This window comes from Sebastes fasciatus, chromosome 20, assembly GCF_043250625.1.
Source record: "Sebastes fasciatus isolate fSebFas1 chromosome 20, fSebFas1.pri, whole genome shotgun sequence".
Classification (NCBI taxonomy): Eukaryota; Metazoa; Chordata; class Actinopteri; order Perciformes; family Sebastidae; genus Sebastes; species Sebastes fasciatus.
Window position 1 is genome coordinate 24,523,895 of NC_133814.1, and position 21,520 is coordinate 24,545,414.

The following is a 21,520-nucleotide window of genomic DNA, read 5'->3' on the forward strand; positions in this document are numbered from 1 at the left end:
CTTCCATATAGATTTAATAATATTGTTTTCCCCTTTAATTAAAGCAAACAATGACTACTTAGAGTAACTTATACTCACATTATAATGCATTATACCTACATTATAAGTACACAAAAGTATGCAGGTGTTTGTTTCACACTTTTGGCCATATAGTGTAAATAATTGTTATTTACTTACTTTGAGTCCCCAAAGAGCAATTCTATTGAATAAATGCATACAAGTACTCTTGTAGTTTACAGTCCACTGCAGTCGGGACATCATGTGTCATCATGCTGAACTTTAAGCCTTTTGTTCCACATGTTGCATGACCCCATATGACCTTTATTTTTACTGCTTGGGTGGCGTAAAATACTATTTTAACCAATATGGATTATACCAGATGGAAAAGGGGGATATTTTATGTGGAAAATATGAGCTTGGTCAGAGTCACTTTTACCAGTATGTTATAAAACATCATGCAAGGTGTTGCTTAGCTCCTGTAATCTACCAGACTGTCTGCTTTGGGCTCAGTAAGGTCACCAATACTGAATCTTGTGATGCTCTTCAGGAATGTGCAGCTCCATAAACCTGCCTGTGTTACTGAAATCAGGAACAAAGTCTCTCACTGTGAACTGAGAGTTTCCTGCAGGAACAGATGTGAGTGAAGGATTCATAACTGCAGGCGTTCACCTTTGGGAGATGGTTCTTATCACAGCGTTTCACGACTCTCCCCTTCCACTGATTTGGTGCTATTCTAGTGCATTAAGCCCAAGATAGCGGCGTCATCTGAGAGTTTGATGACATAATTATCAGGGTTCATGTTTCTGCAGGCGGGTATATGTGACTGTAAGCGGGACGGAGAGCAAACAGTGACAACAGACAAGAACGCATACAGGATGTGGAGAATAAATAGAATAGAATAGAAGTAGAGATATAGAGTAGAGATTCATGCCGAGGCTCTAATGAATGTAGCTTTTTACATGCACAAACATAGAGTTCAGTTATTATAGATAAATAGATATAGATAGTGATTTGCATAGTTTTGCCTCATAAAAGTAAATGAGCCAAGTCTTCTTTCAGATGTTCTTTCACCTTTCATTCATTATTCATCCTGATGTCAAATCCTTCACATCACCGTGACGACCTCAGCGATGTTCGTGTGACACTTTAACCCTCAAGTCTGTCTTCGAGGAAGTTTGTTTTTAAGGAAATGTACTGTAGTTGCTGCCTGGATTATGGATGGTGGGCGACTTTGACACCAGAGAGCTGGATCTGCGTCATGAGTCCTGTGTGTTGTTGTGTTTTGGCAACAGAAGCTCGTTGGTTAAGCTTAGGGAGAGATTGTGATTTTGGTTAAAAGTAAACATGCCCTGTGTCGTGATTCAAGTCAGTGTTGACTTTTATGGATATTTAACCAAGTCGACCATCTTTCCCAAACATTAACCAACTGCGTTGAGTGTCTAAACAGAAACAGAAACATGCAAAACTCACTTTTTCTCACTTTCGTTGACGGTAGTACGTTTCTTCCTAAATGTATCTGCAGTTGCAAATTACATCACATTACAGTAGTATATAAATGTCATTTCTAGGAAAGGGTTGCTCTGTGATCTTTCATGATAAATGTCAATAACAGATCACGCAGCACAGCTGTTGCCATTAACCTGCATTTATGTTTATTTTATCAGAGGACCTCACACTTGGTGGGTGTATTGCTCAGAACCCAACAGTGTGCAGTGTTGAATGTGGTGCAATTTGACCAGATGGTGGCGCTACAACAATGAACTTTACGTTTGGACTGTAACCTTTTAACCATAAGTCTCAGAAGCAAAATTCTTCTCTCTTTCCTGGATTTTGTGGATCCACACAAATCTATCCATGTAAGCCACGCCCATTTGCGGCTATTGATTTTCCACCATTTCGAATTGTGTTCAAATCAGATTTTTTTCGCTGCTCCTCCTGCACATTTTGAGCAATCGGAACAAAATTTGGTACAAAACATCTCTGGACTAAGCCGTAAATAGTTACCTTTTCAGATTTTTGATATTCCGTAGAGTTTTGCTAAATCTGACCCTCAAAGTTAGCTCAAATGCTGTGGGAAGGGCTTATATTACAAAAAAAAATCATATATTTCCTGAATGCTTCGTGCTATTGGGACCACATTTGGTGGACATGTGTAGATATGATGTCTGAGTGACCACGGCAAATTTGGTGCTATTTGGCCAATAGGTGGCGCTGTAGCAGCATCATCTAACTATAAAGGAAGTATTCTCGGTCTGTCTGTGTATGTATGTATGACTGTTCTTCACATATCTCGAGAACCGTTCATCCAATCAACTTCACACTTGCCAGGTACAAGAAGCCACGCCAACAGGTGCAAGCATCGCTTCTGGGGGCCAAGCAATCGGCCCGTTCTGGACAGGCAATGCACAGCCAGTCATAAACTAGGAATTTGACTAATATCTCAGTGCAGCAGCACAGAAATGACTGTACGCCTGGTTAACAGGTAGAATTTATGAGCAGCAATCAAATCACTTTTTATGTTCGTTCAGTTTTCTGACAAGAGAAACATCAAAATGTGTAAATGGGAGCAGCTAAATCATAAGTTTGACTATATTAAAACAGAGCAGGAGAGGACAGAACGGAGGTTTAAACAGCTGAGATTCAGTTCAGTCTTTCCAGCTGCTGAACAGATGTTGGCTGTGATGCACTTATTTTGTTGTCAGAGGATGAAGAAGAAGAGATTTAGATGTTTTCCTGTTGATTTAGCATTTCAGTAGTCTCTACAGAAGCTCCTGAAGCTCAACATGATCCGTCGTCTAATTCACGGTGAATAAATCAGGAACAAATCTACATTAAAACTTTTGTTGAAATATTAGTTCTTGGCTACGTGACCTTAGAAGGTTCATTCACAGGTCTTTTCTCTCTTTCATTTATACTTTTTTCATTGTTCACAATCAGCAGTTCCTTTCACAAAGATTACAATGATCCTCTAAAAGCTCAATTCATATGCTTGATTAGTGGAACGTCTTCTCTAATCTGCATTTATGTAGCGCCGCCATTATCATGAATAGGAACTAAACACACTGTGAATGTTGTAATGATTGCGCCGGCCAGACAAATTGAAGAGTGGAAGATGTTTGAAACTTTAATCAGGGGGAATCTTTTGTTCTGATGAAGTTGCACCCTGTGAAGTGAGTCATTGGTATTTAAATGAACCCCAGTCTGCCCGTCAACAGCTCCCCCTGGCCTGCAGCCAGAGGAAATTTCCACTGGAGTTGTTGTTGTCCGGTTCCACACTCTTCAACCAACACAACGCTGACCGAAGGCCCGACACATCTATGCCTGATACGCCCGGCTGTTTGTTGACAGGGGGGGGATAGGAGCTGACTACCGGCAGGAATGTAGGCTGATGGGGAGAGCGGAAAAGTACCGGGGGCATCCAGTACCAACCCCCACTACACCCCCACCTCTGACCAGTAAAGCACTCTCCACTAGATGTGTCTCCAGGGCCAGTTTCAAACAAGGCCAGCCTGCACTTTCAGGCTTCAACACAATCAAATCAAACTTATAGACTGGAAAGACCTCTAATGTGTCATGGATTCATAAAAGAGAATGTGCTGCTACGTTTTATTGACGACTGACTCACCACAATTAAAACAATAATGACGAGGAAGAACCTATCCAGAGGTTTCAGCAAAATAAAGTATCAAAAGTAAAAGTACTCATTATGCAACACTGAAAACGGCCCTTGGGACTGTTATTCAGGGACGTATTAATCCGACTTTTTCTCTTCTAATACCAAAACTCAGGTTATCTGCTGATCCCGATATTGATCTGATACCAGTGCTTTGTTTTTCCCACATTTATAATCTGTATACTTCACTGCTGAAATGAGTCAAACGAGGCCAGGGATGAATCAGCCCAATCAGCTCAACGTTACTTAATGAATAGAACTGATTTATACAATGATACTGAAGAAGAAACTGTATTTAATGTGCATCAGTCACCTCTGGCTGATACATCTGCTTCGGTCAGTATCTGTGCTCATGGGCAGATTATGAGGCACTGGGCCTTAAGCACAGATATGCAAATGAGCAAGACACGCAGACTTTATAATTGTTTCGCCTCTTTTTTGTTGTTGTTTTGTGTCTCCTCGTAGTCGTTACGCATGTGGTTTTGTGTCACTTTGTAATTGTTTTGGTCTTTTTGTAGATAGATTTTTTTTGTGGATGTTTTGCCCCTTTTTGTAGCTTTTTGTGGTCATTTTGAGTCTCTTTGTGAATGTTTTGCCCTTTTTTGTCATCGTTTTGTGTCTCTTTGTAGTTGTTTTGTGTCTCTGTAGTCATTTTGTGTCTCTTTGTAGTTGTTTCGTGTTTTTGTGTAGTCTTTTTGGGACTCTTTGTAGTTGTTTTGTGTCTCTTTGTGGTTGTTTTGGTCTCTTTGTAGTGGTTTTGCGGGTTTTTTTTAGTTGCTTTGTGTATCTTTTTGGTTGTTTTGTGTCTCTTTGTAGTTGTTTTGTGTCTTTTTGTGGTTGTTTTGCCCCTTTTCATAGTCGTGCGTCTTGTTGTCTCTTTGTGTCTCTTTGCAGCTGTTTTACATCTCTTTATGGTTGTTTTGTGTCTCTTTGTAGTTGTTTTATGTTTCTTTGTAGTTGCTTTGTGTCTCCTTGTGGTTGTTTTGTGTCTCTTTGTGGTTGTTTTGCCCCTTTTCCTAGTCATTGTGAGTCTCGTGGTGTCTTTGTGTCTCTTTGTAGTCTTTTTGAGTGTCTTTCTAGTTGTTTTAGTTGTTTTCTAGGTGCTTAATAAGGATGAATAGACAATTTTATTCATTAATAAGGATGTTTAGAAACATAATTGGTTGACATTACAAATCCTACTTTTCACATTAGTGTGCTGTAAACTGCTGTGAGAGAGAGGCCCCGCTAAGCAAATATGAAATGAACTGGCCTATAAAACTCTTTTTACGTCACTGCCGTCAATTTCCTGTGGTCGAACCCAAATAAATCTCCACAGCTAATAACTCACCTGCTGACTAAAGGCCTTTTTCTGTCCCGGCAGGAGCTCCTTCACTTGACTGACACATGTTGGCCTCCTGTACTCTCTTTCAAAGGACACATCTGCATGAAGGATGACACAATCTGCTGCGACTGGCAGATTTAAAAGTGTTGCGTGACAAGTGGCACGTTCTGTTGCGGACTATTTAAATCCAGACTATACTGCAAGCAAAAACATAAACAACACCTGGATGTGAAAGATGCTGATGTCTTGTATCACAGGTGTCCCGCTCAAAATACCTTCAGCTGAAAGATGAAATCCTGTAAGAGCTCGGTTGGAGCTGATATAGTAGAACAACAACTGACATTTGAAACAACATGACTAATACTTGTTTTGGATATTGTCTAGCAGGGATCAGCGTATTATCTGCTGCGAGCTGGCAAAGCTGAAATGAGCCGTGTTATTTTGCGGTGCAGATTTCTGACTAGATTATTACTTTATTGCCTCCCACATGCATGCACAAAAGGTGTAAACTAATGATATGATGGAGAGGCAGGCCAGACTGGCTCTATAAGGACAACTCCAACTGTACAGACACAGCCGCCGCTTATGTAATGGGAGAGATTTGACCAGGACACTGTGTTCCCTGACAAAGGCATTTCTATTCAAAACCATGTGTGGCAAGCCTCCAGCGAATCATTCACAGAGGGTGAACGTCTGCCCATCAGGAAGTGAACAAGGAGCAGAGGGCGTCGGACTGGGTTATCATCCGGATGAGGACGGAGGTGGGTGAAACTCTCCTGAGTTAATGAGCAACTTCAAACTGCTACAGATCTGTTAGTGAAAGTGACTCATGAATAAACCCGTCACAACTTTATTGAATTGAATAAAAATCCACCTGAAATCATCTGCAAAAGGCCTTTTTAGTACATCTTCATTTGTTTTCTGTGGGTGTTTTTATGGGAATGTGGATCTTTCAGATAATGTTCTGGAGTGACTATATGGTTTGCATGTTCCACATGTTATCGTGTGTCATGCAGTCTGGGACTCGCACTGGTCTGGTCTTGGTCTTGGTCTTGACTTGGTCTTGCCCCCTCAAAGTCTTGAGCCCTGTTTGGACCGCAGGAACTTTCCCTCTTCTTGATACACTCTGGTCTTGGTCATGACATGGTCTCGGTTTAGGTGGTCTTGACTACAACACTGGTGCTTGTCACCAGATGTAATGCCATTTGCGTCTTCGTCTGTAATTTTCGACCTGCACGTTTTGCATACTGCAATTCATTTATTGTTGATTTGTTGGATTTGGCAGTTGGAAATCAACCAACTTAAAGGGATGTTTGTAAGAATCAGAAATGTTTGTTAACAGCGACACCTGTGGCTGTTAAGTCAACGAAAGTCAGCGTTGGGCTCGGGCTTTGCTCACTCTAAATAGACATGAACGACCATCGCTCAAAACAGTGAGGCGACACACGTCAGCTAAAACCACAATATCACTATATTTCACCTGCTTGGCAGTAATGTTAGCTGACCAGACGAAGGTCTCTCCATGAATCAATGCTGATTCTAGTGTTGGCTTTTCCTGCTTCAGCCTCCGGGAAGAAAAGAAACGTTATCGCCTCCCGACTGCGCCCACAGGGAGACACCGGCACCCGGTCGGAGACGACAAAGTAACTCGGTGCAGAGCCCCGTCACTTCACAAGACATGGGAAACCTCTGTTGGTCTGGAGGAGCTGCAGCAGTTATTTCTACACAAACGTCCACTGTAAATTCACTAGATATTCTCAGAGCTAAACTAACTCTTCTGCAGTGTGGAGTGAGTGTGCAGACACGTGTAGAGGTGAAGCAAGACAGCGAGAATGCGCGCAGTGTGTGAGTGAGCAGGCAGAGGAGCAGAAACTCCTGCCACACGCGAGCGCGCATGGGATCCCAACCCAGTAGATTTATACGTGTAAGAAGTTACAAACAGTCCCTTTAACAGTAGGATTATTTATGGCCAAAACACGTGTTTACACACGTTTGTGCACTTTTTGGCTGGTGCTGTTTTTCATGTTTTGGCACCAAATAGGAAATCTCCAACTTAAAGCCAACAGTTTGTGTTTGTCTCTCTCCTGTTTTAACATAACAAAGACCCCCAGGCATAAAGCCAGCTCCATAAAGTGGCCTGATGGTTGTTTTCCCAGTTTGGAGTGGAAGAACTTGACTGGCCTGCTGCACACAGAACCTGAATTTGAACCCTTCCAACACCTTTAGGATGAACTGAACACCGACTGAGAGCCACATTTAGTTCATTTAGGTAGTTGTTTGTGTTGATGGCTGATTAGTTAATTACCTATTTCTATAATGAGAGGAGAAGCTGCCTCTGAAGGAGACTGTGGACACTAACCCCGCCCCCGATGCTTCCTATTGGCCAGTCTGGAACATAAATAAAGAATCCTGTCTTCCTATTGGCTGCAGCTCGCTCCATGTCTCTGGTCGCCTCCTCTGTGTGTTTGAGAGCAGTTCCTCCGGTCAGTTGAGGACTGATAGCTGGTATCATAGTATCAGACGTTGTGGTGACTCTCTGCAGCCAGAAACCTCCTAATCAACCATGAAGTTCGTCAGGTTCATCATGAAACACGCAGCTTTGGCCAGCGTGCCCAAACACATCGAGCATTTCTCTAAATTCTCTCCCTCTCCTCTCTCCATGAAGCAGTTTCTGGATTTCGGTGAGTATTGATCCGCCTTCAGTGGCTCATTTTGATCAAAACATCTAAGGATCAGTGTGCAAAAGGAATGTTCTCTAAAGCTTTAAACCTGGTTATAAATGTGCAGTGATTCAATGACAGGATATCTAATAATGCATGTTGTAAAATGAGCCTCCAGGCTGCTGTGTGGAGGGTTTTTCCTGCAGCAGTATAGTGCTCATAGTGCTCATAGTGCAGAGTGTTGCATCAGGTCTCTGGAGCTCTCTGCTGCTGCTGCTCTATCAGGCCCTGTGTGAAGGACACATTCAACTCCTGCTAATAATTTTTATTAAAAAAAGTCTTTCAGCAGCTTGCAAATGGACTATCATGCAAAATGTGCAGAGTTTTGCATCAGATCTGCTGCTGCTGTTAAGCTTACTGTTGTATTCAGAATCACCTTTATTGGCCAAGTATGTGTACACATACAGGGAATTTGACTTGAATTTTAGACTGCTGAGCTTGTCGCTTTACCTTTATTTACCTTTTACATACTGTTTTACAAACACATATATTACTTCTCATCATGCATATACACACTACATCCTGTTTACATTCAGTTTTCCCCACCAAAAATACTGTCTCCAATAAAATGACACATTTATATTTACATTAGGCCCACTATGTTAAATTTACTTATGTTTGTATTTATTTTAACTGCAATATTTTATGCCTTAGATTATAATTTTGCTTTTACTTGTGTGATTTTCTGCTGCTGCTGCATCAGGCCCTGTGTGAAGGACACATTCAACTCCTGCTAATAATTACTATTAATTTATATATATATATATATATATATATATATATAAAAAATAGTCTTTCAGCAGCTTGTAAATGAACTATTATGCAAATGGTGCAGAGGAATTCAGGATTATTTGCAGAGCAACATGCTTCTATCCAGTTTTTGGGCTATTTATTTTCATTATTTATTAATAATTTAGTGCACAAATTGCTTGTTTTGTCCAACAAACAGTCCAAGAGTCCAACATATTGATCCAGCATCACTAATGATCCCTCTCACTATTGATTAATGTCCTGATTGTTCTTCTTTAGTCTCTAAAATGTCAGAAAATTGTGAAAAAATGCATCAGAAGTTCCAACAAACAGCTGTTTTATAGTCTGTCTGTTGTTGTTTTTAATTACTTTTATTGTTTTTGTATTTATATTCGTAATCGCCCCTGTAATAGATAGATAGATAAATAAATATATGTACTTTATTGATCTCAAATCTGGAAATTCTTGCACAGAAACAGAAAATATACAATAAATATACATATCAACACTCAAGATAAATATCTGTAGTATACACAATATAAAGAATATATTAGAATACACTATAAATATACCTGGATAATCTGGATAACAGATTTGTTGGCACTTTTGCTTGTAAAATAATGAATTCATGCTTCAGCTCTAACTATTATTATATTCTTTGTTCTTATTCAGGTTCCATCAACGCCTGTGAGAAGACGTCCTTTGTCTTTCTGAGACAGGAGCTCCCCGTCAGACTTTCAAACATTATGAAGGAAATTAACCTGTTGCCCGACAAACTGGTCACAACCCCGTCTGTGCAGATCGTTCAGAGCTGGTAAGTCAAACCAGGACGATGGGAGTTCTGTATTGTTGTGATCCAAATTGCATAACGTCTCTCAACTGACGTTATCCTAAAAACAAAAGACTAAATCCAGTCTCTCAGCCTCAGTGGTGACTCATTAAACCATGTTTGATAGCAGATTTCACCAGTGAGACTAGTGAGACGTTTAACAGCCACAGCTGGTGACTTTGTTTCTGTCCATGTAGGTCGGTTGGCCAAGTTGAACTCCTTCCAGCTCTGAGCGGGGGGTTGCCTCCCAGCTCTGAACTTTACCCTAGATACTCGTCATATGTCACGTGACCTTGTTGTCAAGAGCTGCTTTTCTTTCCTTTGTGAGGAATGAACTGCCTTGCCTTGTGTCCTTACAGAGACTGGAAAGGTAGCCCCCCTTTTAAACCATGAACTTTCACTTATATAAAACCCTGCAGGCTCACTCAACTGTTATTTCACAACGTATGTTTATGTGTGTGAACATCTTTTATTTATGCTTTTTTGTCAGGTACATCCAGAGTTTACTGGAGATCCTTGATTTCCTCGACAAGAATCCAGATGACTTCAAAGTCCTGGGAGAGTAAGTTCCTAATTTTCCTCCTAAATCTCACATTTCAGACAGAGGAGGAGTTTCATTTCATTCTAAACTGCTGGTCAAGTTTTCAGAAACAACCCTCCCTGACCCTTCTCTGTATGGCCTACATAAGGAAACGAGACCATCGGCGAGAAGATTGTCTATTTCTATGTAGTTATTCTGGGTCTGGGTGCCACCGGGTCAGATTCCGGCCAAATCAGACGAACTCTTTCAGCTCAGACTCCATCGGGACCTCCGGCAGCGACCAGCCCGCCGCGGACAGACCCAGATCGGGCTTCGCTGCCACCTTTGACCTGCAGTCAGAGCTCCGGCGAGAGGTGGAGAGCTCCGCACCCGGCAGCAGCGGCAGAGAACATATATTTATAAGAAGTGAAAATCAATTGTCCATTCCATTGCAACATCAGCGCCCAGCAGCAGAGCTACACTTCCGGACGCCAGTAAAACGTCCACCTACGACGTGCCGTACAAGAGTAAAACAAAATTATTTCTATTCTATAGTCATATTCTACAGAAATGCCCTGTGTTGAACAATAAAATATTCTAAATATAATAAGTTTTCAGTCCAAAATGGCGTCAGCGCTGTCAAATAAACACCGGAGTTTCGTCTATTTGCTTCTATACTCTTTGGCAGCGGCTCCTCCTCCGGCCAGGAGCAGAGCTTCACCTCAATGACACCGACACCGCCATAGAAATAGAACAGGAGTAGAGCGGATATTGAACTTTTTTTCTGTGGTCATTAGACAAGTACAAAAGAAAACGGTGATTGTTGTTAGTTGTTATGGTGACAACACATGTCAGTCGGGCCGTAAAGTGTGGTCACAGCTCGCCGGTAGCTTGTCCTTCCCTGGAAGGGAATGTCTGTTCTACTCCTGTTCTATTTCTACGGACACCACGCTGCTGGGGGTTGAGGCCGTATCGATGGGCCCGCTGGAGGGAAGGGAGGAACGGGAGAACCAGAACCAGGACTGAGCGGGGCAGACTGTCAGACCCTGCTGCAGTACAATGAGAGGTTTTCTAAAGGGACTCTGGTGCTTGGAAACACTACCTCTTTTGTCCACAGGGGCCGCCAAAACACAAAATAAAATTCCCCGTAGTAACTTTAAATGAAGCCTGAAGATGTTTAAGTTGCTTTAGGCTGCGTGTTTATGTCACATTGTTGGGAAAAGGGAGATGTAACTGATGATTTTTTTATGCCACACGTGTCCTCCTGAACCACTCTATAACAGAATGAATGAATATCTTTGTGTCCTTCCTCCCCAGGTTTGTCGACGCCTTAGTCACCATCAGAAACAGGCACAACGACGTGGTGCCGACCATGGCCCAGGGTATCATCGAATACAAAGAGGCCTTCCCCCAGGACATGGTCACCAACCAGAACATCCAGTACTTTCTGGACCGCTTCTACATGAGCCGCATCTCTATCCGCATGCTCATCAACCAGCACAGTGAGTTCAACATTCAGTCTCTCACATTTCACAGCTAGAGATGCAGTATATCAGGTTTAGTCTTCTGTTCCTTCACACAAATATGAGCTCAGGATGAAAAACGTCCTCCAAACTAGATTACACACACAGAGAGAGCCTTAATCTGGTTTTTATTCTTTTTGCTTTGTATCTGAAACGAATATTTTTAGACCATCATCATGTTACATTATTATTATTATTATACTCTCTCTGCTCGACACCCAGAGGCAATAATACATCTCTACCCTAAAATAATCGTCGTCTCACAAACTTTGTTCTGTCACATTCATTATAAATGTTCATGTGGGATGTTTCTGTTTGTCTGGGGAGCAGTTTGACTCTTCACATCATAAAGTTTATACTTAAACATGCAACATGCAAATGGGATACAACTCCTTCCTTTAGTCACTCATTTAGTTTAGATAGATGTCCTGTCCTCATGTCAAAAGTAAGACATTAAACACCAAGTTGCTCCCAGTGTATATGAATTATGTAAGATGCTTTGGACAAATTTAATCTACCAAATTAATGTATTATAACATTTTTAACTGGCTCATATCTGATTTGGCTCACCTATATTTTATTGTCTTTTTGATTGAGTCCAGTTTTATTCATATCATATCATCATAAAAGCTGATCTATGATGATGATAAGATTTGTTTGTTATTATGAGCTCGTAGAGTTATCGTCATCGTCAGTCATGCTGAACAAAGACTGTTGATGGATATCATGTTGTGATAGTGTAATCTCTCAACACTGCCGTCGCATGAGGGAGAACCATTCTGCTTTAATGAGTTTACAGCAGCAGCTCACAGCTGATTCACTGTTTTCTTTGTCTGCACTTATTTTATTACCTGAGTATGTCTTGTGTTATTAGTGTTTCTGGCACCGAGTATCAGACTGCAATACTTCCAGGGTACCAGCTGAAATGTGTATCTAACACTGAGTATTGAAAAGTACCAAAAGTTTGGATCAAATGCTTCCTCAGATTCAGTCTTGTTTACTTGCATTGATTAGATGCTCCGTGCCGCGCAGCAAGCACACACACCTGCGGCGACGGAAAAGAGCCGAGCTGAACGTGCCACACATGTTTTAGCGGTAGTAACGTCACTACCAGGTGGCGCCTGCGACAGTTAAAACAAGGGAACATATATTTTTTCAAGACGAGCAGATAATCGCATAAACTATTAGATTTTTTTAGAATTGAATGACTATTCTTAAAATCGAAAATCATGACCCATCCCTAATTTAAAGAGGTGCTTTTGTGTGATTTTTTGTGGAGAAACTCAGTTTTACAAATCCGTCGATTGTGTTAGTCGACACAGAATTTCTTAAGTCAAGGATGCTAATTTATTCAACTGAAACAACGGCTTTATTTTAAGACAAAACAAACACAGGTTTGGCTGATTTCGTCATGGTTTGGTAGAAAAACATTTTTATATTATTCAATGTGACATATCAAAAACAGGATCATCTTTGCATCAGTACTCATATTGTATTGGAAACAGTTCAGATAATCTCCAGCTCTAATGTTTTACTGAACTTGATGTGTTGATGGTCAAATAATTACAGATAAAACCACTTAGTGCTTTCTATTCTTCTTAACGTGGTTCTTTTGTTCTCTGCAGCTCTTATTTTTGACGGGACCCTCAACCCAGTTCACCCAAACACCATCGGCAGCATCGACCCTCACTGTGAAGTCGGAGACGTGGTCCAGGGTAAATATGAGTTATGTCTGGAGTTAAATGGGCTGAATGAACCTTATCTAACGGGACAAAGAACAATCGTTTTGGTGGAACCTTTCTACTTTAACATTAAAGTTTTTACAGTTTGTTTTGTATCATAATTATTATCCTCTTTTTTTTGTTTTTGCTCAGATGCCTTCCACAGTGCCAAGATGTTGTGTGACCAGTACTACCTCCGCTCCCCTGATCTCCTACTACAGGAGATGTGCAGTAAGCTTTCATTCATTTAATCCGGCAGGTTAAGTACAAACCCACTCTTAATGCCGGCACCCCGAGGGGCAAAAAGTCCTCGTTGTTTGTTCAAAGAGATTTAAATAAAGAAGTCCTCTGGAGTGCACATACAGTATGAGTGTTTGTATGTGAATCAGCATCCAGCCAGACGGACCCGAGAGGCCTCTAATTACAGCATCGAAGCTCAAGTAAAAGGCTAAACGAGCCCGGCTGACTGCTTCAGACAATATTGACACACGGACCCTTTCCTCTCCGTCCTCTCAGACCGTTAAACCGGAGTTTAGCAGAATAATGGAAAGCATCCACGAGCGGCGAGGATAATGAATTTTAAATGAAGCGGAGATTTCTTTTGAATTAAGAAATTTGTTTTTGTTTTTTTGTGCAGGCAAGAAGAAGAAGAACCTTCCGATAAGCATCGTATACGTTCCCTCTCACCTTTATCACATGCTGTTTGAGCTCTTTAAGGTGGGATACATCCTACAGTTCTGAATTATAGAATGATATCACAATGAAAAGTATATTAAAAAATTACTTTTATAATGTTATATTTCCCTTTTTGCAGAATGCTATGAGAGCCACCATTGAGACCCATGATAACAGCAACAACCTTCCACCCATCCAGGTCATGGTGTCTCTCGGAGACGAGGACATGTCCATCAAGGTGGGTTGCACATCACATTACAGCTTCTTCAAATGGACAAATAATCGTGTGGTTATATTTCCTCCCTTCATATTCACATACTTCTTATTAATAACAGCAGGTGGATTAGTGTTTTGAAACAGTCTGTGGGTGTGTTTTTATGTTTGTAATCTCTGTAATGTGAACCAGCTCATTTATTAACGAGTTTAATGAAGCCTGTAAAGATGAGACGCTTTCACCGAGTTAATCTTTTACGCCGTTGTTATCACACTAGTTCAAATCACTTTAAATTAATTAAACGGCTCTATTGAACACACAACGTGATGCTTTCAAAGCAAAGAGAACCACCTTTTTTGTTGTCCTCCTCTAAAGCGGTTATGTAACGACTTCACCCTCAATTAATCACCGAGCCGACCGGAAAGCAAAGCTACTAAACTCTGATCAAATTACCTACATGGACCTTCATAAACCTGGTGTTAATACCATGTTGTTGTTGTTACCTGGACATGCTACTGCTTGTTAGGACTCATACATACACAGTCAATGATGCACCACATAATTAACAACATATCAAACTGCTAAAAGTGATATTTCGGACTTAAAGCTGCACTAGACAACATTTTTATATCAACAATGGGTCACATTTCTGTGTGTAATGTGAAAGATAATCACCAGACTATGCAGTTCTCCTAAAGCTGGTAACACACTGTACGATTTTAGCCCGTTTCTGGCCCGAATTTTGAGCAGCACGACTCAGTTTAGAGTCGGACCGTATTTCAGCTTCATCGGGCGTCGTTTGCCGTGAAGTGTACGGGTGGGGGACCGAGATCAACTCCTCCCGACTGGCCGTTGGACAGTCGGATGAATTTCTGACATGTTAGAAATTTTGGCCAGCCGTGTTACAGTAATCAGAGTGTAGCTATCAAGGTAACAATGTATATAGTAAAACAGTAAATAGTAAAAAAAAAAAAGTATTGAAATTGCCATAAATTTAAGAAAAATACAAAAATCTGACATGTTTTTTCACAAAATGTTACGAAATAAACACATAAAACATGTTGATCCAAAAGAAGAAACATGAACTAAATATTTCTTAACACTATAAGTTATTTGAACAATGCACATTTTTTAGTACAAAGGCGTTTTGATAGTTTTGTAATGTTCCACACGTAACGTAATGACATCATCACGAGCTGAAGTCTTAGCTTTCTGCTGCAAAAAGAATGAACGCTCTAGTTATTATGGTTTTTATTTTACATAGATTTAAAGGTGTTATTGATAACATTGCCGGGCATTTGTCGTCAATCTCAGCCATTTATCCTTTTTTTCCACACTATCTGACGTCACAGAGATACCACCTGAAACGTCATTTTACTATTGGCTCACAAGCCTTGTTAGAGGTGGGAACCAAACGTCGGATGTCTTCCACAGAGATAAACAAAACATTTATTTTGGACCTGACAAAAATTTTAAAATGATTAATTCACAATCATAATAATTTTTTTATGGAAAAGCCATACTGTTATATATAAAATATTCTTCTACATAAAAATGTTATCAATAAGACCCCTTTAAACAGGATCATGCAAACAACGTTTTTAAAGGGTTAAAGATTGAAATGACAGTGATAAAGCCGACGTTGATTTAGTTTGCATTCTCTTTTTAATGCATCTTTTTGTCTGCATTTGCTAATGGAGCATTAGTCTCCCTGTATTATATGTTTGCTGTGATGTCCCTCCTCTACCAGTTGACCTCTTGCACATTTACCATGACGATATGTGGAGTAAACAAACAGAAAGCCACTTGGCTTTTAGTCCATGTGTTCAGGACAGGCGGGCTCTTGTCTGCTGGCATGACCTCGACCTCTTCATGTCTCAGCACTGTTCAAGGACCTCCCGTCCTTCTCTGTCTTTTTCCTCTGCGCTGTCTTACCTCTCTGTTTCTGCCTCCGTCTGCAGGTGAGCGACAAGGGCGGCGGTGTCCCCTTTCGGAGGATGGATAACCTGTTCAGCTACATGTACTCCACCGCTCCCACGCCACAGATCGGAGAGAGCACCCGGCCTCCGCTGGTGAGTAGAGATACAGGCGGTGGGGGGTGCCAGGATTTCATTTTTTTGACTCGATTTCACTCCTACTTATATTGAAAAACAAATTTAGGCGTAAAATGCTGTTAATTGCACCATATGGCATTTGGTGTTCTATACAGCCTACAAGCGTCCAAATGCTCATTTTATTTAGACTCTCGTACTATTTTAAGATTTTAATCCTGGCATCATTTTCTCAGAAAATGATTGGCCTACAAGCCACAAAGCAAACTTGACAAAAGACCTGTTTGTTCCGTGGAAGAGCTGCTGCTTGCAGTGTGACGGAGAACAAAGCCTCCTTAAACGCTTGATCCCCTCTCTGTCTGTCTGTCTGTCTGCAGGCTGGCTTCGGCTACGGTCTGCCCATCTCCCGTCTCTACGCCAAGTACTTCCAGGGAGACCTGCAGCTCTACTCAATGGAGGGCCACGGCACAGACGCCGTCATCTACTTGAAGGTGAGCCAGACGCGGTGATCGTGCATGAAACCGCGACAAGACGCCAAGAGTTTGAAAGTGTGCAAGCACTGAGAAAAAAAACTGCCTCGTGGTTGTTCAAACAAACTCTTGCAGATCTGCAGTGCCAGGTTATGACAGGATATTTTGTAATTACATCTTCCTGTCCCTCCAGGCGCTGTCCACAGACTCCATCGAGAGGCTGCCGGTGTACAACAAAACCGCTCTGAAGAACTACAAAGTGAGCCAAGAGGCCGACGACTGGTGCATACCCAGTAAAGAGCCCCTGGATCTGAGCGTCTATAAGGTTCCCAAGTGAAACTGTCCTCCGGGCCTGGTGCTTCAAACCTACACACCATGAAGCCTTCACATTTTCTGTCTTCATATTCCCATGTCGTCATCTGTTGAGGCAGATGTGGGGCACCGAACCTTTTTCTACTGAGAGGGTCATCTCCAGACTAAAGAGAGCCCTCTTATGTTTTAGTCAGGTTTTAGCAGCAGCACGCTGCTTTCAAACCGTGTTGTCATTTTTTGGGTTCTTCATAGGAAACTAGAAAACAGCTACTAACAGAGCAGAGAAGACGCCACCTCTTACACTTTGGAGACGCAGCTAGAGACAGAGGCAGCACGTTACGGGTGTGGTGACTAAAATAAGTGGGAATATGAGCCGGATGTAAAGGAGGGTTCAAATATTCCAGTTTAAGACGCCACGCGTGCAGTAAGGTCATACAGCAGATGTTTGAGGAGGTGTCTAGTTGAACAGGAGGAACCTGTTGTTTAACAACTAGAAGACAACCTGGGGCCTCATTGCAGAAACTTCCTGAGTCTGAAATCCTATCTTATCTCAGTTTAGGTAATACGGAAACATGTTTCCTAACTGCATTTAGGAGAAAATCCTATCTTATTTTAGGATGTCAATCAAACATTTTTTATCCGTTCAAAATGTACCTTAAAGCGTTTAAAGTATTTAATACTCTTATCAACATGGGAGTGGGCAAATATGCTGCTTTATACAAATGCATGTATATATTTATTATTGGAAATCAAATAACAACACAAAACAATGACAGATATTGTCCAGAAACCCTCACAGGTACTGCATTTAGAATAAAACAATATGCTCAAATCATAACATGGCAAACTGCAGCCCAACAGGCAACAACAGCTGTCAGTGTGTCAGTGTGCTGACTTGACTATGACTTGCCCCAAACTGCATGTGATTATCATAAAGTGGGCATGTCTGTAAAGGGGAGACTCGTGGGTACCCATAGAACCCATTTACATTCACTGATCTGGAGGTCAGAGGTCAAGGGACCCCTTTGGAAATGGCCATTACAGTTTTTCCTCGCCAAAATGGAGCGTACGTTTGGAGCGTTATTTAACCTCCTTCGCGACAAGCTAGTATGACATGGTTGGTACCGATGGATTCATTAGGTTTTATAGTTACCTCGGCCAATACCGAAGGCCTAGGAAGGAGGTTATGTTTTCACCGGCGTTGGTTTGTCCGTTTGCAGGATCCCTCCAAAAGTCTGCGATGGATTTGAATGACATTTTTTAGAGGGGTGGGGGTGTGGCACCTGTAGATTCAGCATTTTTTTCACATTAAACTCACAGTTGAGTTCAACCAAAGCACACTTAGTGATTGTTGGAAAGAGTTACGACGACGGTTTAGGGGAGTTTTATTTTGTTTCTGTCCCGTTTGAATGAAGTGTTTTACGATGCTCCGCTACGTACAGCTGATCTCAACATTAACAAAAATACACGACGATGATGGCGCAAGCTGAACAGAGAGGGGGGGCGGAGGACTGAGCTGTTGATATTTTAGCTTGTCCATCTCGAGTAGCTTACCGGTTCTAATCAAAGACACAGGCGTGACCGGACGAGTGCCGATCGAAGGATCGAATTTACAGTTCTAGGTAGGATTTCTTAAGATAAGATGGGAGGTCTGAGATAGGAGAGGACACATTCGTGAGTTTAGGAATTGCTTCTGTAATAGGAATCTTTGAAACATAAGTTAAGATAGGACAAGCAGTTAGGATATCTTTCTGTAATGAGGCCCCAGAGATCTTGTAGGAAAGGTCACCCAAGCCTTATAGTAGCACCCAAAGGCTCATATCATTGAAATACTTGAAGTATCTAAAACAATACTCATGTTGCACCCTTTTTGAGGTACTGTAATAATGTTGGTTCTGTAGATTTGAACAAAGCGTATGACTTTTAAACTGAGTGGTTGTTGTTGTTTTCTGCATGGATATTTGTTGGAGCTTTTGATATTTCAGCCGATTAAAGGTTTAATAATAATCACAGTATTCACGTTGACTGATAAGATACAGTGTTATCTTAACATCAGTCTCCTGGACCAGGCTGAATGTAATCCACTGTCTGTGCATTCATTGGCATTCATTGTAAAGAAACTACAGCACATTGGGCCCAAGTTCTCTCTGATATTAGCAGGTTCTGCAGCCACCGGAGGATTTAATGCTTTTAGCTGAGTTCAAGAGAAGCTTTAGTGTTATTAAACCCCTGAAGGCATCACATGTCATGTTTGAGTTCTCTACCAGTCTGTGATCCAGTGGAACCAGGCCAGTCTCACATTGTTTATTACACTGTGCCATACCAGGAAATCAATGTCCCGGGTCCATATGTGTTGAAAATGTCACAGTTTTCTTTTGTATTAAATTGATTTTAGTCATACAGTAAGTTAAAGGTTATTTTTATAGCTACACTTTTTTTGCGACTGAAATGATTGTACATAGTGTGAATACAATCCAAATAATAAAGAACAACTTAAGTACAAAATGCGTCTCTTGTGTTATTTTATTTCCTGCAGTTACGATTAATCGATTAGTTGTTAACTATTAAATTAATCGGCAACTATTTTAATATTTTTTTACGATTTTCTTATTATTTTCTAACAAAAAAAAGTCTGAATTCTCAGATTTGTATTTTAAAAGATTTGTTTTTTTATTTTATTTAGATTTATTTTATTTATTTATTTACTTATTTATTTTAAAATCTCCGTTTTTCATTGTTATTGCTATTTTTCATGGATAGGGGGTTGTTGGTTCATTGTGCTTTTTCTTTCTTTGTCTTTCTTAAAGTCCCATGGTGTTGTGTACCTTTCCAATATTGATTGTGGCGCCCTTTTTCATTATACACACATCAGTAAAAATGTCGAAACAAGTCTAAATTCTCTGATTCCAGCTTCTTAAATGTGAATATTTTCTGGTTTCTTTCCTACTCTTTGACAGTAAACTGAATATCTTTGAGTTGTGGACACAACAAGACATCTGAGGACATCATCTTCGGCTTTGGGAGACGCTTATCCACATTTTTCACTATTTTATAGAACAGACAACTAATTGATTAATCAAGAAAAAAATCAACAGATTAATCAGCAATGAGAATAATCTTTACGTGCAGCTATAATACTAACCTGTCTCTCTTTTCATACAGTGTACACATGAGACACAAGAAGCCAACAGAAGCTTATTATCTATTATTAGAACCCCCTTTAGACACACACCCCTGATCTGAAACCACCACGACACCGTGACCCGTCTGTTTCCCCGTGATGACCTCTGTCTTACTGGGCTCTGGGCCAATAAGACATTTCAGTTTTACAAGTGTGATCCACCTCGTCACTCTTTGTACCCTCAGCCAGAGGAACCTCTACGGACATAAATCTCTCTGTGGTAAGGTTTTTTATGTGCCTGAGGGTCTGGAGCTGGAATGGCTGCAGGGTAGAGTTGCTGAACTTGATCTCAGCAGCAGCTTCAGATCCGATCCAGTGACACTAAAGTAAAAAGATGGGCTACAGCAGCAGAAGACCACCCGGTACTAGCAAGGTGTACCTAATAAAGTGGCCGGTGAGTGTATATATCATCAATATAATCAATGTGTGAGTAGACAACAGAGGGGATTGATTACACACTCAGTATTATGGCTGCAACTAACCCTTATATGGTAACACTTTATAATAACCATCATTTATAAATAATGGTTATTATAAAGTGGTGGCGATTATTTTCATTGCTGGTTAATCTGTTGATTATTTTCTTGATTAATCGATTAGTTGTTTGGTCTATAAAATGTCAGAAAATGGTGAAAAAAGTCCGAGATGACGTCCTCAGATGCTTCGTTTTGTCCACAACTCAAAGTAATTCAGTTTAGTGTCACAGAGGAGGAAAGAAACCAGAAAATATTCACATTTAAAAAGCTGGAATCAGAGAATTTAGACTTGTTTCGACATTTTTACTGATGTGTGTATAATGCAAGAAGGGCGCCACAATCAATATTGGAAAGGTACACAACACTGAGGGACTTTAAGAATGACAAAGAAAGAAAAAGCACAATGAACCAACAACCTCCACCCATGCCTGCCGAGTCCCCACCTCCATGAAAATAATAATAATAACAATAACAATGAAAGACAGATTTAAAAATAAATAAATTAAATTATATAAATCTAAATAAAATTAATACTTTCAAATAAATAAAATAGAATAAATACAAATAAAGTAAATAGATAAAAAAAAATCTTTTCTTAAAATAAAAATTAGAGAATTAAGACTCAATTATTAAAATAATTGGCGATTAATTTAACAGTTGACAACTAATTGATTAATTGTAACTGCAGGATAAAATAACTCAAGAGACATATTTTGTATTTACGTTGTTCTTTATTATTTGGATTGTATTCAGAGAATTTACACTTCTCAAGATTAAAAAAAAATAAAAAATACCCCACAGTATATAGTTGGAATGAGCTACACCTAAAACAGCCACAACATTAAAATGCTGCTTAGTTAATTCATATTTTATTTTATTTTATTTTATTTTATTTTATTTTATTTTATTTTATTTTATTTTATTTTATTTTATTTTATTTTATTTTATTTTATTTTATTTTATTTTATTTTATATGAAAAACACAACATTCTGAAAAGCTGTATTTTTTTTAAAGAGTATTTTAACTAAGCTTACTTACCTTCTGTGAATAATCCTTATGTTCTTAATGTAAACATTTTGA

At 40.2% G+C, this 21,520-nt stretch overlaps 1 protein-coding gene across 1 annotated transcript; it reads left to right on the forward strand.

Moving 5' to 3' along the window:
* The first annotated feature begins 7,437 nt into the window (after positions 1-7,437).
* On the forward strand, positions 7,438-19,287 carry pdk2a (pyruvate dehydrogenase kinase 2a). The gene is made up of 11 exons (XM_074619242.1): positions 7,438-7,678; positions 9,140-9,281; positions 9,787-9,858; positions 11,134-11,318; positions 12,965-13,054; positions 13,214-13,291; positions 13,698-13,777; positions 13,875-13,973; positions 15,911-16,021; positions 16,378-16,491; positions 16,664-19,287. Exons 1-11 carry the CDS (start codon positions 7,561-7,563, stop codon positions 16,805-16,807), a joined length of 1,233 nt encoding a protein of 410 aa, XP_074475343.1. The 5' UTR covers positions 7,438-7,560; the 3' UTR covers positions 16,808-19,287.
* Positions 19,288-21,520: the final 2,233 nt, after the last annotated feature.

Coding starts and splice junctions, on each gene's coding strand:
- pdk2a (XM_074619242.1), top strand. CDS start 7,561: ATGAAGTTCGTCAGGTTCATCATGAAACACGCAGCTTTGGCCAGCGTG. Junction 7,679..9,139: donor GAAGCAGTTTCTGGATTTCG/GTGAGTATTGAT, acceptor GTTCTTATTCAG/GTTCCATCAACGCCTGTGAG. Junction 13,974..15,910: donor ACGAGGACATGTCCATCAAG/GTGGGTTGCACA, acceptor CTCCGTCTGCAG/GTGAGCGACAAGGGCGGCGG.